Consider the following 15,556-nt stretch of genomic DNA (forward strand, 5'->3'; position numbering starts at 1 on the left):
CACACACACACACACACACACACGCCCGGCGTGAGTTTAAGCCACCGGGTCTGGGGCTTGAACTACGATTGACTACATGGGAGTCCAGCGACATAGTCATTATGCCAACTGTTGGTCCCAATATTTTTTTAAATTATGTGTCTTTGCTAGAGGGCATGTGTGCTTGCTGGACAGATACAGAAAGAAATCATCTCCTGGAGGAATGTTCATGCTGCAATCTCTTCTCTTTCTGTCTCCTCTTAGGATTTTGGGCGTACATGTACATGCACTCGGTATGATGTTCAAGTCGCCGAGTCCAGGACCTCAACTGCACAATCAGCTATGTGGGATGCAGCACCTTAACTTTCACGCCACCTGCTGGCCCAGAGAGACTGTATTTTCTTTCTTTCTTTTTTTCTGGAGAGGTTTTTGCTATAGGGTGCGTGCGCTCGCTAGAAAGACAGTGAGAGACAGAGAGATAGAAAGCGAGAAATCACCACCCCCCCCTCCCGGGTACTGGCCACGCCACAATCCCTTCTCTTCCATTCTCCTCTCGGGATCTTGGGCACGCATGCACATACACCTGGCGTGAGTTTAAGCCACCAGGTCTGGGACTCAAATTGTGGTCGACTACATGGGAGTTCAGCGACATACCCATTACGCTAACTGCTGGTCCCAGAGAGACTATATTTTCTATGAGATTCATTTAAGAACATGTGTAGGCATCATGAAATAATTAGTAAGAAAGGTGGTACTGATGGGCCAGCAGGTGGTATGGTGGTTAAAGTGTTGGATTTCACTTGGACCAAGCTGCTTGAAAAACATACTGGGTGTGTGTGTGTGCCCAAACTCCCAAGAGAAGAATGGAGCAGGAAGGACTGTGGCATGGTCATTTCCCCTAGGGGTAATGTCTAGACTCTTTCTCCCTGGCAAACATAAAAAAAAAAAAAAAAAAAAAAAAAAAAAAGGAAAGGTGGCTGCTGACAAATGAGAACACAATTTTCTCATAAAACTTGCACACAGATTACTAAAACTTGTTCATAGAATACTAAAACTAGGTGAAATATTAGCTAAAATTTAACCTATCATTTTCTATAATAACTTTTTATATTATAAATGGCATCTTGGTTCACAGTGTAAATCTATTCTGCTTGATCCAGAATTGGATAATTTTCAGTAAGGTACATACATTTTATGAGCTTATTCAGGGAATAGATACGTGTTGAAATGGTCTTCCTATGGCCATTTATGTTAGCTGACCATAATACTGTGTCTCTCTCAGAAATGTCAAAGTGAAAATCAAAAGATATGCATAAAAGAAAATACTAAAGTTATTTTTAAAAGTTACATTGTTAAATAAGCACTAGATTAGAATATTCCTTCTGCTCTTTATATAATAGTACAAAATGTTAAGAATATATATCGTAAGACTCCTATGATATAGTCTCTTTTGTTATAGACACATGATAACACAATATTCTTTTGCACATATATAGTATCTTACATATTAAAACCTGTCATTTAAAAAATTGTAGAATACTATAAAACTCACTATTTTAGTCACTTAAAAATATACAATTCAAGGGCACTTTAGTACATTAAAAATGTTGTATAATCATCATCACTATCTATTTCCAGAACATTTTTCATCATCCCAAATGAAAACCTTATACCCATCAAAGAGCCACTACTATTCTTTCCTCCTCTCAGCTTCTGGCAACTATTAATCTATTTCTTGACCCTATGGATTTGCTTATTTTGGTGATCTTCTATATAGAATCACAAAATATGTGACCTTTTGGTGGGATTTAATTCACTTAACATAATGTTTTCAAGATTTATCATACAATAGAATGTTCTAGGACTTATTCCTTTCTATGACTACATAATAATTCTTGTCTATGGATATGCTACATTTTGTTTCTATTTATCCACTGAGGTATCTGGGCTACTTCTATCTTTTGACCTTTGTGAATAGTGCTCCTGGGAATAATCTTCAAGTTCTTTTTTTTTTTTTTTTTGGGAGAGATTTTCACTGTAGGGCGCGTGCGCTCGCCAGACAGACAGAGAGAGACATAGAGACAGAAAGCGAGAAATCACCCCCCAGGGGGGATGGTCACGCCGCAATCCCTTCTCCTCCATTCTCCTCTCGGGATCTTGGGCACGCATGCACATGCGCCCGGCGTGAGTTTTAAGCCACCGGGTCCGGGACACGAACCGCGGTCGACTACGTGGGAGTCCCGCGACATAGCCATTACGCTAACTGCTGGTTCCCTAATCTTCAAGTTTTTGTTGAACACCTGTCTTTAATTCTTTGGGGTATGTACCGGGGAGAAAAATGGCTGGGTCACTCAGTAACTCTGTAATTTAACTTTCTGAGGAACTGCCAAACTGTTTCCTACAGTGGTTGCACCATTTTACATTGCTACCAGCAAGTAAGAATTCTTTTAAATTCTCATGAACATTTGTCATTTTCTGGTTTTATTATGTTTTGTTTTTCAATTTTGCCAGAGGGAACATGAGCTCATTGGAGAGACTTAAAAGTGGAGAGAGAGAGAGAGAGAGAGAGAGAAAGTGAGAAAGTATTCTCTTGGAGGATGATCACACTGCAATCCTTTTGCCTTTTTTGGAATTTTGGGCATGCACGCACACGCGCCCGGCATGTTTTTCAATTTGCTGGGCCCAGGATTTAAATTGTGTGGTTGGCCATGTGGGATTCTGCTGGCTTAACAATCAGGCCACCAGTTGGCCCTATTAAGAACTTTCGCATCTATGTTTATAAGAGACATTGGTCTGTAGTTTTCTGTGATGTCTTTGGCTTTGTATCAGGATAATGCTGTCCTCAACCATTGAGTTTAAAAGTGTTTCCTCTTCTATTTTTTAGAAAGGTTTGAGAAAGACTGGTGTTAATTCCATTTTAAGTGTTTGGTATAATTCACCAGTGAAGCATTAACTTATCCTGGGTTTCTTAGGTTTTCTTCTTTTTCTTCCATTCTTTTTTAATTGCCAGAGGGCACGTGCAATCCTTTTTCTTCCATTTCTCTATCTTGTCAGGATTTAGTTCACAGTATTCTCTTAGAATCCTTATTTCTGTAAGTTGGTGGTAATGTCCCTACTTTTTCTGATATTACTAAAGGGTTTTTTCTTTTTTCCCCATTTGCTTAAGTACAAGCTTGTCAATTTTGGTTTTGTTAATTTTTTCTTTGTTTTGTTTTTTACTCTCTATCTTGTTTTTTTTTTTGTTGTTGTTGTTTTGTTTTGTTTTTCTGGAGAGTTTTTTGCTATAGGGCGTATGCACTCGTGAGAAACAGAGAGACAGAGAGACAGAAAGTGAGAAATCATCCCCTGGTGGGATGGTCATGCTGCAATCCCTTATCCATTCTCCTCTCAGGATCTTGGGCACACATGCATACGTGCCCGGCGTGAGTTTAAGCCACTGGGTCTGGGACTCAAACCGTGGCCGACTCGTGAGAGTCCAGCGACATATCTCTTACGCCAACTGCTGGTTCCAACTCTCTATCTTGTTTATCTTTCTTCTAATCTTCATTTCCTTAACTTTATTAGCTTTGGATTTAGTTTGCCTTTTATTTTAAATTCCTTAAGGTGTAAAGTTAGGGGACTAGCAGTTAGCATAATGGCGATGTCACTGGACTCCCATGTAGTCGACTGTGGTTCGAGTCCTGGGCTGATGGCTAAAACTCACGTCAGGTGTGTGCGCGTGTGTGCTCAAGATTCCAAGAGGAGAAAGGAGGAGAAGGGACTACGGCATGGCCATTCCCCCTGGGGGGCTGATTTTCTCGCTTTCTGTCTCTCTGGAGAGCGCACATGCCCTACAGCAAAAATCTCTCAAAAAAAAAAAAAAAAAAAAAGAAGAAGAAAAGAATGGAGTTAGTTTGAAAAAGAAGCAGAATTCATATAAAAAAATAAGGTGTAAAGTTAGGATACTAACATGAGACTTGTTTTTTTTCTAATGTAAGTATTCATAGCTATAAACTTGTTTCAGAGCATTGATTTTGTTGTACCACACAAGTTTTGTATGTTGTGTTTTGTTCTTATTTATCATAAAGTATTTTCTAATTTCCCTGGTAATTTCTTCTTTGACCTTTTGGCTATTTAAGAGTACAATATTTTAATCTTCTTATGTTTATAGGTATTCCAGTATTTCTTCCATAACTGATTTCTAGTTTTATTCCATTGCTGTCTAAGAAGATATCTGGTATAATTTCAATTTTTTAAAATATTCTGAGATTTGCTTAAAGACCTAACATATGGTTTATTCAGAAGACTATTTCATGTGCATGTGAGAAAATGTATATTGTTCCAATGTTGTGAGTGTTTTGTATGTCTGGTAGGTTTAGTTTTTTTGTTTTTTTTTTAAATAATGTCCAAGTTCTGTATTTCTTTACTGAGCTTCTAATTATTTATATATACATTTTTAAATTAAAAAGTAGCTACCAGCTTTTCTTCCAATGTGAAGTGTTAAATATTTAATAGTCTTACATATATACATAGTAATAAATATGAATGATTTTGACACAGCTTCACGAAACACTAAAACTATGGAAAACAGTAAAGCAGCGTATTTTTGTTTTCGGCTCACAGTATTGTTAAAGCAGATTAATCAATTGTCACTCCTCTCATGGCTGACTACCCATTCACTCCTGACTCCTCAGCTCTTGCCACCTCCTACTCTTGCTCTGCATCTTATTCTTACTTGTAATCTTCAGTTTTAGGCATGATTAAAAAGAAATCCTTACAAAGGGGCTTTTGATTTTGTCAAAATAGTAAAATTTCCAATAGTCTTATGTAGTAAGATTCACTGTTCATTATTTAATATTAACTGCAAAAGAATGTGAAGTAAGCTTCATGATATGCTAACTTGTTTGATTACCCTTTTGATCTTGCTCAGTACTGAAGAATTTGATCCAATTTATATATTTAAATTTTAGAAGTGTACAAATTTAAAACAAGAGCCAGAGAGACACTCATAGGTCTGCAAGGGAAGTTTTCAAGAATGGGGATTAGAATTCACTAGTTCTGAAACTCATGTTTTTGCCTTACGTACAATTAAATAAAATAAGCTTCTTTTCCATCATTTTGTGCAGTTTATATAAGAGTTACATTTTCTCTACTTTAAAAAAATACAATTAATTTCATTACAATAAAATGAAAATTTAAAAATGCAGCTGTAACATAAGCAACATACCTGCAGGTATGATCATCACTTACACTTGCAATTTCTTGGCCTTCTTTGGGATCAAACACCAAACCATTAATGAAATCTGAATGGCCCTCTAAAACCTGGAAGGAGGAGGAAACTTGGTGAGATAAGAGGGAAATAACCTACAATGTTCCTACCAAATATTTTTACTCCACTGCCTTAAACGCTTTCACCGCATGCTTCTCTTCTCCATAAATATTTCTTAAGTAATCAGATATTTTTAAAGAATAATTTATATATCCACTTTTCTGGAAGATTTATCTTGGAAAGAAGTTGATCATTCAACATACTATTAGCTTAGACTTTTTAGTTCTTAAAAAAAAAATACATACTTTTTTACTGTACCTGTCCTCATATCACCTCCTTTCTCACTACATAAACTTAAAAAAAAAAGAAGAAGCAGCAGCTTAAATTAAGACTAAAAAAAAACTAGTGAGATAGAGTATCTCTAGGCTTTCTGTCTTGTACCCACTGCCCGGTATACCCATGACACCTAACACATACAGTATGAGTTTTACTTTCTAATGCTTTTATTTTCTTGCTCAATGTGATGGCCAATACTGAAGACAGTACTGTAAGCCCACAGTCACAATCGACACAGAAATCCTCTTTCATCATAGTAGAAAGAAATTAGAAGGTGCTAGAGGTCTATGTGAGTAGGCAAGGTTCACTTTGTCTAAATCTTTTTTAGCTACAAATCCTAAATTTTGGGTTGTCAAAAAGTCATGACACATTTTTGCATAGGAAAATACTGCATGACTTTCCCGACAACCTAATAGCTATGTTATATATTTAAATAGTTTAACAAATATCGTTCTTCCTCCCTTCTTCCGTTCCAACAACTCCAACTTGCCCTGAGTTCTAACGTTAATATGGTGGCTCTATATGGTACTCCTTCAACCACCAGGCCATGGAGCCAACCTGAGAGACCCTGTCTTTAAAAAAACAAAACAAAAACAAAAACTTAAGATGTTAATAATAGAGTTAAAAATAATTAGGCATAGTAGTAGTGTAATGACATAAACACATGTAGATTAAAGCTTCAGTACAACAGTTGGTCAGTACATAACAGTATGTAACATCAACAGGATTGTAAAGTGGTTACAAGCAGAAATCATTTAAAGTCCAGCTGGAGCACTTAGTAACAGTGTGACCTTGGCCAACTAACCTGATCTCTTTGTATTCATTTTGTTTACAAAATGGGAATAATCAAAGCACCTGCCTCACTAAACTACAAGCACTGACTAAACTGACCATATTAAACACTTAGAACAATGCTTGGTACATGCTAAGCCCCTATATATGTGTCTTCAGTTTCTGTAATGGTCTTCAGGCTGGGTGAAAATTGCATAGATTTTCTTATAAGAATGGATGGTATTGCCTTTTTTACTTCTCAGTAAGCAAAAACATGATGTTATAAAACAGATAAACTATAAACTTCTAATTATTTAGAAAGTAGTAAAAGTTATGCTATAAACTATATATAGTGGGCTTATAGGTTATTAACATATTGGTGAATTTAAGGCTATGCCATGAATAGGCATACAAACAGTACATAAACTTTAGACCTATTGAAAGTTAGTATGCTCTTTATAATACATATTGAGTATATAATATTAATGCAGTTTGTCCTGTGGAAGACCTAGATTTGTTAAAGTTATATAGGTATGTCTAAACCACATCTTTCTCTTTTTCATGATATAATCCTAATGTTTTCATTTTATAAGTATCAGATTTCTAATCTGCAGTCATTACTAAGAACCTGGTTATAATAGCCTATAACCGAGTAAATGAGATCCTAAATGGCTTCAAATGACCACTGCCATGGTTTGAATATCCTTAAATTCATTTCTCGAAAGGATTAAGAAGGTGAAAACGTAATCTGACATGGTGTTAAAAAGTGATGCCTCTGGGAGAATATCAGGATTAAGGTCATTAGATTGGATTGCCCGTGATTAACTCTCGGCAGGCTTATAAGAAAAGGGAATGAAGCCAGAACAGAGACACAAGGACACAGATGCATGCTCTTCTGCCTTCTGTCACATTGTGACACAGCCAGAAGACCCTGACCAGATGTGGTCCCTGAACCTGGTGACTTCAAACCATGAGCTTAATAAATCTCTTTCCTCTTAAATTACCCAGACACAGATAATTTCTATTATTAGTAACAGAACAAACTAAAACAATAATGAGAAGTCATTTTAAGTTGGTATAAAACCAATTAAAAAACAAATAATAATAAAGGCATGCTTTAAAATAAATTCTAAGATCTATATTCTTGTCAACATACCTTATACTCATTTGTATCTTGAAGATCTGAAGTAAATAACCTAATTTTCATATCAGCAGCAGAAGTACAAAATCTGGAAGCCAAAAAGAAATGCCCATGTTTAATGTCTGTAAGTGAAAGTTTTACCCCAATCCTTTCTTTAAGTCACCAAGGTTTATTACCAAAATTCATAATCATGGTGCTTTTGGAAGGGCAAAAAGGAGAATGTTATGGCTCTGTTATGAAAAATATTATATAGTTACACTAAAAGGAAGTACTTTAAATATTTTGAGAATACATGAAATGTTAGTCTCTTCAATAATAAAGGTAAAATTTTAATATTATATCAGCATATGGTCATAATTTTAAATGTTTTCTTAAAAAATAAAAGAGGGGCCACACAGTGGCACAGCAGTAAAATGAAAAGTCCCGGTTCCAGGGATTCCTCCCTAACGATGCCAGGCACATGTCTGCCCATAATCTGGGGATGGCTGAAGACTGGCATAGGGCATAGATCACATCATCAGGATCCTGTCGGGGGTGCTATCTCTCATAAAATAAATACATTAGCTTTAAAAAACAGTATGAAAGAATAGATTAAGAAAAATTCATCTTATCCAGGTCAACATGAGATATTAAGAAATATTGTTACACATCTACCTTGATCTTTGTCTTTGCCAGTTTATCTACAATCTATCTTCCTTTTACACCTGTAAGAGTAGGTATAATTATACCTACTAACAGCTACAGTATTACTTGACTCAAAACAGATATTTCAAACATTAAGACATTATGTAGTTCATCAGTGGATATTAAATTTAAAAACAAAGTAGCAAACCACTATTTTTTGACCACTAGGTCATCTGGAAAGTCATGATGTAATTTTGCATAGAAAAACATGAAAAAAAAAATGTGTTGTGTCTTTTCCAACAACCCAATAGTTCACCTTTAATCCCAATATTTCTAAAGTCTAAACAAGGTAGGTAATGGCTGAAGAAGAAATAGGAATTGTATTTATACATTGATAAAGTTTATTTCCAATTCTTCTTTGGTAAGAAGAGTATCATTGCATCTAAATTTCTTCTCATTTGGACTCTACTAAAGTTAACCAATTTTTTCTCAACTAATAAAATTTAAAGACCTTTTTAAAACAAGGATAATAATCTATAGACCCTGATGTGTTGATAGATCTCTGCTACCACATTCCTTTCCTGTGATTTGTCAAGAGACACTGCAAGAAATAGGTCAGCACAACTATGGGAACTTTTTTGTCCATGGTTTTCTAAGGTGAAGTTAAAAGCTGTAGTGAAATAAAGTAGTTATTTTTCTTCTCACAGTTGGGATTATAATATTCTAAAGTATTTTCCAATATTGTCTTGGGTTCAGAGAAGAAGATACACACAAGCACAGTGGGAAGAGGTATGTATTTTGCTCATGTGTATGTGATAGGGGAGACAGGCTTTCCTGAGATAACATTGAGTAGTTTAAACAGCTTTGCAATTTTTGATTTTGCTAGTTTCATTATATACTCTACAAATTCATTTTTTTTTTAAAGTTTTGCTATAGGGTATGTGTGTGCTCACCAGTGAGAGATGGGGAGGGAAAGTGAGAAATCACTCAGAGGGAATGGTCATGCCGCAATTCCTTCTCCTCTACCCTCCTTGGGATTTTGAGCATACATGCAAGCGTGCCTGCAGTGATTTTCAAGTTGCTGGGTCTGGAACTCAAACCATGCAGTTGGTCAGGTGGGATCCAGTGCCTTAACCTCCATGTCACCTGCTGGCCCCAAAGAATTTTTGTTGTTGTTGTTTATGTTTTTGCCATAGGATGCGTGCACTCACCAGAGAGGAAAAGTGAGAAATATGCCACCCCTGGTGGGGATGGCCATACCACAATCCCTTCTCTTCCATTCTGCTCCTGGGATTAGGGGCACACATGCAATAGCACCTGGTGTGATTTCTTTTCTTTTCTTCTTTTTTTGGAATTAATTTATTTAATTTTACCATTATTGTATTATTATTTTTAAAAATTTGCTACATGGCATGCATGCTCACCAGAGGGAGAGAGAAAGGGAGAAAGCAAGCTATCACGTCCAGGATTTGAATAGCAGCTGGCCATGTGGGAGTCTAGCACCTTAACCACCACACCACCTGCTGCCCTGTTCCCCTGCCCTGATAGGATTTTCAAATTTCCAAGTTTGAGACTCGAACCGTGATTGGTCATGTGGGAAAGCAGCACCTTAACCACCAATACACCTGCTGGTCCCCCCAAAGAAATAATTGCCAAAGGGTACATAGGTTCACCGGAGAGAAACAGAGAGCCAAAGAGAGAGGAAAAAAACCCCATCTTTCAATGGGGCAAGGATACACTGCAATCCCTTCTCTTCTATTTCTCCATCCTATCAGGATTTTGGGCATATACACAAGTGCACCTGCCATGGTTTTCAAGCTACTAGGGCTGAGATTTGAACTATGGTTAGTCATATGGAATCTAGCTCCCTTAACCACTAAGCCAGCCCTGAAAGAAATGTTAATAAAGGTAATTTTATAGAGAAATTTAAAAAATACATTCAGGATTTCTCTTTTAAAAATTCTTTTTCTTAACATCATTCATTATTTTCTGTGACTGCTATGTTAATTTTTTATTGTGGTCAAAAACACATAGCAAAATTTAACATCTTAACCATTTGGAAGTGTAGAAGTGTACAATGGTGTTAATTATAGGCATAGCATCATGGAATAGATCTCTATCATCTTGCACAACTGGGTTCTACATCCACTTAACAACTCTCTCTATTCTCTTCTTAGTCTCTAGAAACAAGCATTCTAATTTCTATTTTAAAACTTTACCATTTTAGATATCTCATATAAGTAGAAGCAAGCAGTATTTATCTTCTGCGATTGGATTATTTCACCTTAGCAGCATGTCTTCAACATTCAGCCATGTTGTAACATATAAGAGGAATTTCTTTTCCCATGTGTTTCAGGTCAAATCCAAGAAATCAATGCCCTGATCAATGTTTAGCAGCTTTTTCTCTAATTAATTCCTTGTAGTAGTTTCAAAGTTTCAAGTCTTAGTCTAAATCTTTAATCTATTTTGAGCTGACTGTATATGGGGTGTCACAAGGATCGAATTTGATTCTTGTGTATGTGTTGTAAAAGTGCATTCTCTATCCTGTTGTCCCAACACCATTTATTCCAAAGACTATCCATTCCCCATTGGGTCTTCTTTGCACTGTGTCAAAAATCAACTGATCATAAATGTATGGATTTATTTTTGGGCTCTTTATTCTATTCCATTGGTTGATGTGTTTGAAGAGAGCTTAGTAACTAGACAAGCATGCCCACTCTTGCCAATTTTATTCAAAATAGAACTATAAGTCATAGCCAGAGCAATTAGGTAATTATATTTTTATTTTTTGAGAAACCATCATTTTGTTTTGGTTTTTTTTTTGGAGAGGTTTTTGCTATAGGGCGCGTGTGCTCACCAGACAGACAGAGAGAGACAGAGAGATAGAAAGCAGGAAATCACCCCCCAGGGGGGATGGCCAGGCCGCAATCCCTTCTCCTCCATTCTCCTCTTGGGATCTTGGGCACGCACGCACACGCGCCCGGCGTGTGTTTTAAGTCACCGGTCCGGGACGCAAACTGTGGTCGACTACGTGGGAGTCCAGCGACATAGCCATTACGCTAACTGCTGGTTCCCAAAAAATGCCTTCTTCAATTTCTTTATGCAGTGTTTTGTAGATTTAAGTGTAAACATCTTTGTCTTTCTACCTGTCTAATGAGATTTTTCATGAGCTTAGATGGAAGGATATGGATATAGCATTTTATTGTATAAATTGAAGTGGGTTGGGTCAAAAAAGTCTGTGGAAAAACAGAATTAAAGTTTGAATTCATGTTGGTGCAAAAAATATTTTTGAAATTCACGTATAGTTTTTTTTATATGTATTTTCTATGTACTTTTTGAGGACCTCTCATAAATGAAAGCACTCTACCAATTTCATTTTAAATTCAAATGTACATTTCTACTTTCATTTAAATGTACAATTTTACTTTCATTTAATCTAATAAATACCAATATTTAATTAACAATGAATTATGAAAATGAATGCTCTGATTTGACAAATTATAGACTAGGTGAAATAAAGGGAGGACCTAATGCCAACTAAGTTCACTTACTGGTTCTGATGGCAAATAACATGTTTCAAAAAAGAAAAAAAGTCCTCTCCTGTATTATCTTTGGCACACAAATGCCATAACAGGTTAATTTTTTTTTTTTTTTTTTTTGAGAAAATTTAAATGTATCTAATTTTTTAAAATTTATTCATTTTCTACATTAATTCACTATACACCATAACAACACACAAATGAATTTTCCATCCAAAATACACTGTGCATTGGCTCAATCAAGCACATCAACATACATGTTCTCAGCAAATAATTTTCCAATTCTTATGTCCTGCATACCTTGCCTTTTGTTTTGCCATCCTTGATTCCCCATCCCCCACCCTCTGCTATGTCCCATCCTCCTCCCCCATTGTCCCTGGCATCCATGGTTGCCAGAACAGGTTTCTAATGCTAAAGCTTTTATATCAGGGCCTCACATAATTTGGTTCAATTACCCCTTTCTATGCTAGTTAACTTCTCTTTGGTTCAGTCTGTTAAGTCCATCTCTAACCATTTTTCATACCTGTTTTGCAGACAAAAGAGACAAAGGGGAAGAAGAGGAAAAAGAATCTGTGAGAAATATTAAAGAAATATGTACCGGTTGCTATGGGGTAGGTTAAGAGTATAAACATTCTAGGAAACATTTTGGCATTATCTACTCTGAATATGTTTAAAGAAATGTGTGTATATGGACACTAGGATATACGCATAAGAATGTTCAAAGCAGCATGATTTATAACAACCTCTAACTATAAACAATAGAATAAACTGTAGTAATAGTCACAATGGGTTCCTACACAGTAATAAAAATGAGTAATTACAGTTACAAGAAGAAACATGGATGAATCTCACAAATACAATGTCAAGTAAAAAAAGCAGGACAAGAAAAGAATATATATGGTATTACTCTAGTCATAAGAAAGTTCATAAATAGGCAAAATTAAAGAAAGGGCATATAGGGGACCTTGCATGCTGGCAATGTTTTACTTGTTGACCTAGATGGTGATTAACAGGTGTTTTACAATAATCATGTTAATATGCACATATATAATCTATGCATTTTTGAGGCATTTATGCTATATTTCATATATGGAAATAAAAGGTAAAAAGAACTTAAAAACGAAGCTCATTCTACCTTATTCTTCTCCATTGAATTTGCCATGTTATTGTTTCAGGTATTCACTATTTCTCTACCTACTGGAAACTCTAGAACAAATTCTCTACAATAACAGTACTAATGTTAAAGGTCTCCTAAAGCAGATTTCCTGTGTCATAAAGACTTATGTTATAAATCACCTGTTGTCTTAAAAATCATGCCAGGCATGTGTGCATACATGCCCAAAATCCCAGGAGGAGAACGGAGAAGGGATTGTGGTGTGCACATGCTCCCTGTGGGATGATTTCTCACTTTCCCTCTCACTATCTTTCTCTGTCTCCAGCAAGCGCACATGCTCTATAGCAAAAACCTTAAAAAAAAAATATATATATATATCCCAAGCAAGAGAGTTTTTAAAAAAGGTATTACTAGCAGAAGGAGGTCATGTTTAGTAAAAATGTCAGCAAACAGAGAAGTTACAGAAGTTAAAGAATACTTACTTAAAAAGAAAGTTAATGAAAGTGTTTTACTAGGGCTAGAGTAAAAAGAAAACCAAACAAACCCACAAAACTTTATGTTCAGCCTTGTATTACTCCATTTTTCTCTGAATCTTTACTGTTTTAGGGGTAAAGTCATCCTTTATTTAAACTAGAAAACCTCTGAGAACTGAAGTAAGGTGAACATTTTACTCTTTAGTCACTGTGAAAGAAAAGCCAAGGAGAGATGTAAAGACTAGGAAGGCAGGAAGAGAGAGAACAGAACTTAAGGCAACAATATGCTAATGATAAACCACCAGGAAGGGTTGCTTTATAAACCTAAGATAAAAGTTAATGGGGGCCAGCAAGGTGGCATGGTGGCTAGGGGTGCTGGACTCCCACATGGCAGTCTAAAGTTCGAGTCCCGGACCTGGTGGCTTTCTCACTTTCTGTCTCTCTCTCTGTCCCTCTCTGGTCAAATTAAAATAGATAGATAGGTAAATAAATAATTAAAGGTGGATAAAATAATTCTTTAAAAAAAAGTTAATGATGGTAAGAGAGATGCTAATCATACGTTAGTCATCTTGATTTTAATGATTACATCACTATGTAATCATTAAAAATATGATTTATTTTGCAATATTATGAAAAAAAAAGTTAAAAAGGTATTTAGAGCCAGCATGTGGTATAAAAGTTGGGGCAACTAGATCCCACATGGCCAACTATGCGGTTTGAGCCTGAACCTGTCAGCTTGAAAATCAGGCCGGGTGCGTGTGTGTGTGTGTGTGTGTGTGCGCACACGCATGCATGTGCATGCCCAAAATCCTGAGTGGAGAAGAAGAGATTGTGGTGTGGCCATCCCTTCTGGGGGGTGATTTCTAACTGCTCTCCTGTCCCCCATCTTTCTGGTGAGTGCATATAACCTATAGTACCAAAAAATAGTCCCCCCCCCCAAAAAAAAAGCATCTTTAAGTTTCTGTATAACAATTAGGTATAAAAAAAAAAAAGGAAAAGAGGAGCCAGCAGGTGGAGTGGTGATTGAAGACCCCCACATGGCCAACCCCAGTTTGAGTCCCAGACGTGGCAGCTTGAAAATCACACCAGACAAATGTACGTGTGTACAAAGAATCTTGAGAGAAGAATGGCAGAGAAAGGACTGTGGTGTGACCATCCCCCTGAGGGGGTGACTGCTTACTTTTACTCTCTCTCACTGTGATGAGCATACACGTTCTATGGCAAAAGGAAAGGGTCTGTGTGTATAAATGGTATTCTTTTCCTTTTTATAACTCTGTTAAATTTTATATATTAAGTATATACTATTTTTATAATAAAATATATAATTTATTTGAAAACAACAAAACTGTGCTGTCAGCTTACTCTAAAAATAACTGTCTTTAAAATGAATGACTAGTTAATGTATTCTGGATTTATTATTTATATTTACACAGTTCCAAAAAAGATTTGAGGCAGTTTACCAAAAGAAGAAAAAAGACAAATAAAAAAAAAGGATAAAGCACAAATCTACTAAAAGGCATACAGGAAAACAAGCACCGAGCAATAAAGGGAGTAGAGGATGTAACAACAGAATATCAAGGTTAAAGAAGGCATCAGAGAAGAAGATGGTTTCCAGTTTCAAAATCTGCTGTCAGTACAAAACGAATTGCTTTTGTTTAGGTTTAGATATTGTGAACACTTTCTTTTCAAACACAGAGAAACTAACAGCACACCAACTGTTGTCAATGCCTTATGTAAATTGACAAGAGCTGTTGTATAGATTATTCAAAATTAAGTTAGCTAAAACCTGTAAAAAGCTTCTGGAAAAAAACCCAAAACATAGAACATTTTTAAAATCTTGTTGTGGTCAAAGATTTCTAGAGAAAACAAATGCACATAAAAAGTGATCAACATTATTGGCCACCCCCGGGGACCCCGCGCCCAGCGCGCGAGGCAGCGGCGGGCGGAGTAGGCCCTGCGCCGGCCCACCCCACCCCCGGGACCGTGACAAGCAAGGCGGCGGGAGGCGGGCCCCCCACCCAGGGCTCTGCCCGGCGTTCCGCTGCCTCTCCGGGGCCAGCGTGTGGCCTTCGGACCAGCAAGCTGAAGCCGAAAACAAGGATTGAGAACTTGCAACTGTAAGCAACAGAAAGAATCTTTAGCTGTCTTAAACTAGTTGAGAAATATATTATATAGAAGGACTTCCTCTGCCTATGGACAGTGAGAAGATGATGGTTACCAGCCCTACATTGCCTCAGGGAAGAACAGGAACTACTCTACCATTCTTGAGGAAGCCAGATACCCGAGGATAGCTCACGCTGTAGAGCCCCACGGCACCATTCCTACAATGGC

General features: G+C 36.7%; 1 protein-coding gene across 1 annotated transcript in view; it reads right to left on the bottom strand.

Annotated features, from left to right (window-relative positions):
• NUP37 (nucleoporin 37) overlaps positions 1-15,556 on the bottom strand; it is a 47,875-nt gene that overhangs the window by 18,091 nt on the left and 14,228 nt on the right. The window contains exons 4-5 of the mRNA XM_006141397.3: positions 7,491-7,563; positions 5,186-5,280 (exon numbers count right to left, since the gene is read on the bottom strand). Coding sequence (XP_006141459.1) covers positions 5,186-5,280; positions 7,491-7,563 — 168 coding nt within the window. The remainder of the gene's footprint in view (positions 1-5,185; positions 5,281-7,490; positions 7,564-15,556) is intronic.

Source organism: Tupaia chinensis, unplaced genomic scaffold (genome assembly GCF_000334495.1).
Source record: "Tupaia chinensis unplaced genomic scaffold, TupChi_1.0 Scaffold000054_1, whole genome shotgun sequence".
Taxonomy (NCBI): Eukaryota; Metazoa; Chordata; class Mammalia; order Scandentia; family Tupaiidae; genus Tupaia; species Tupaia belangeri.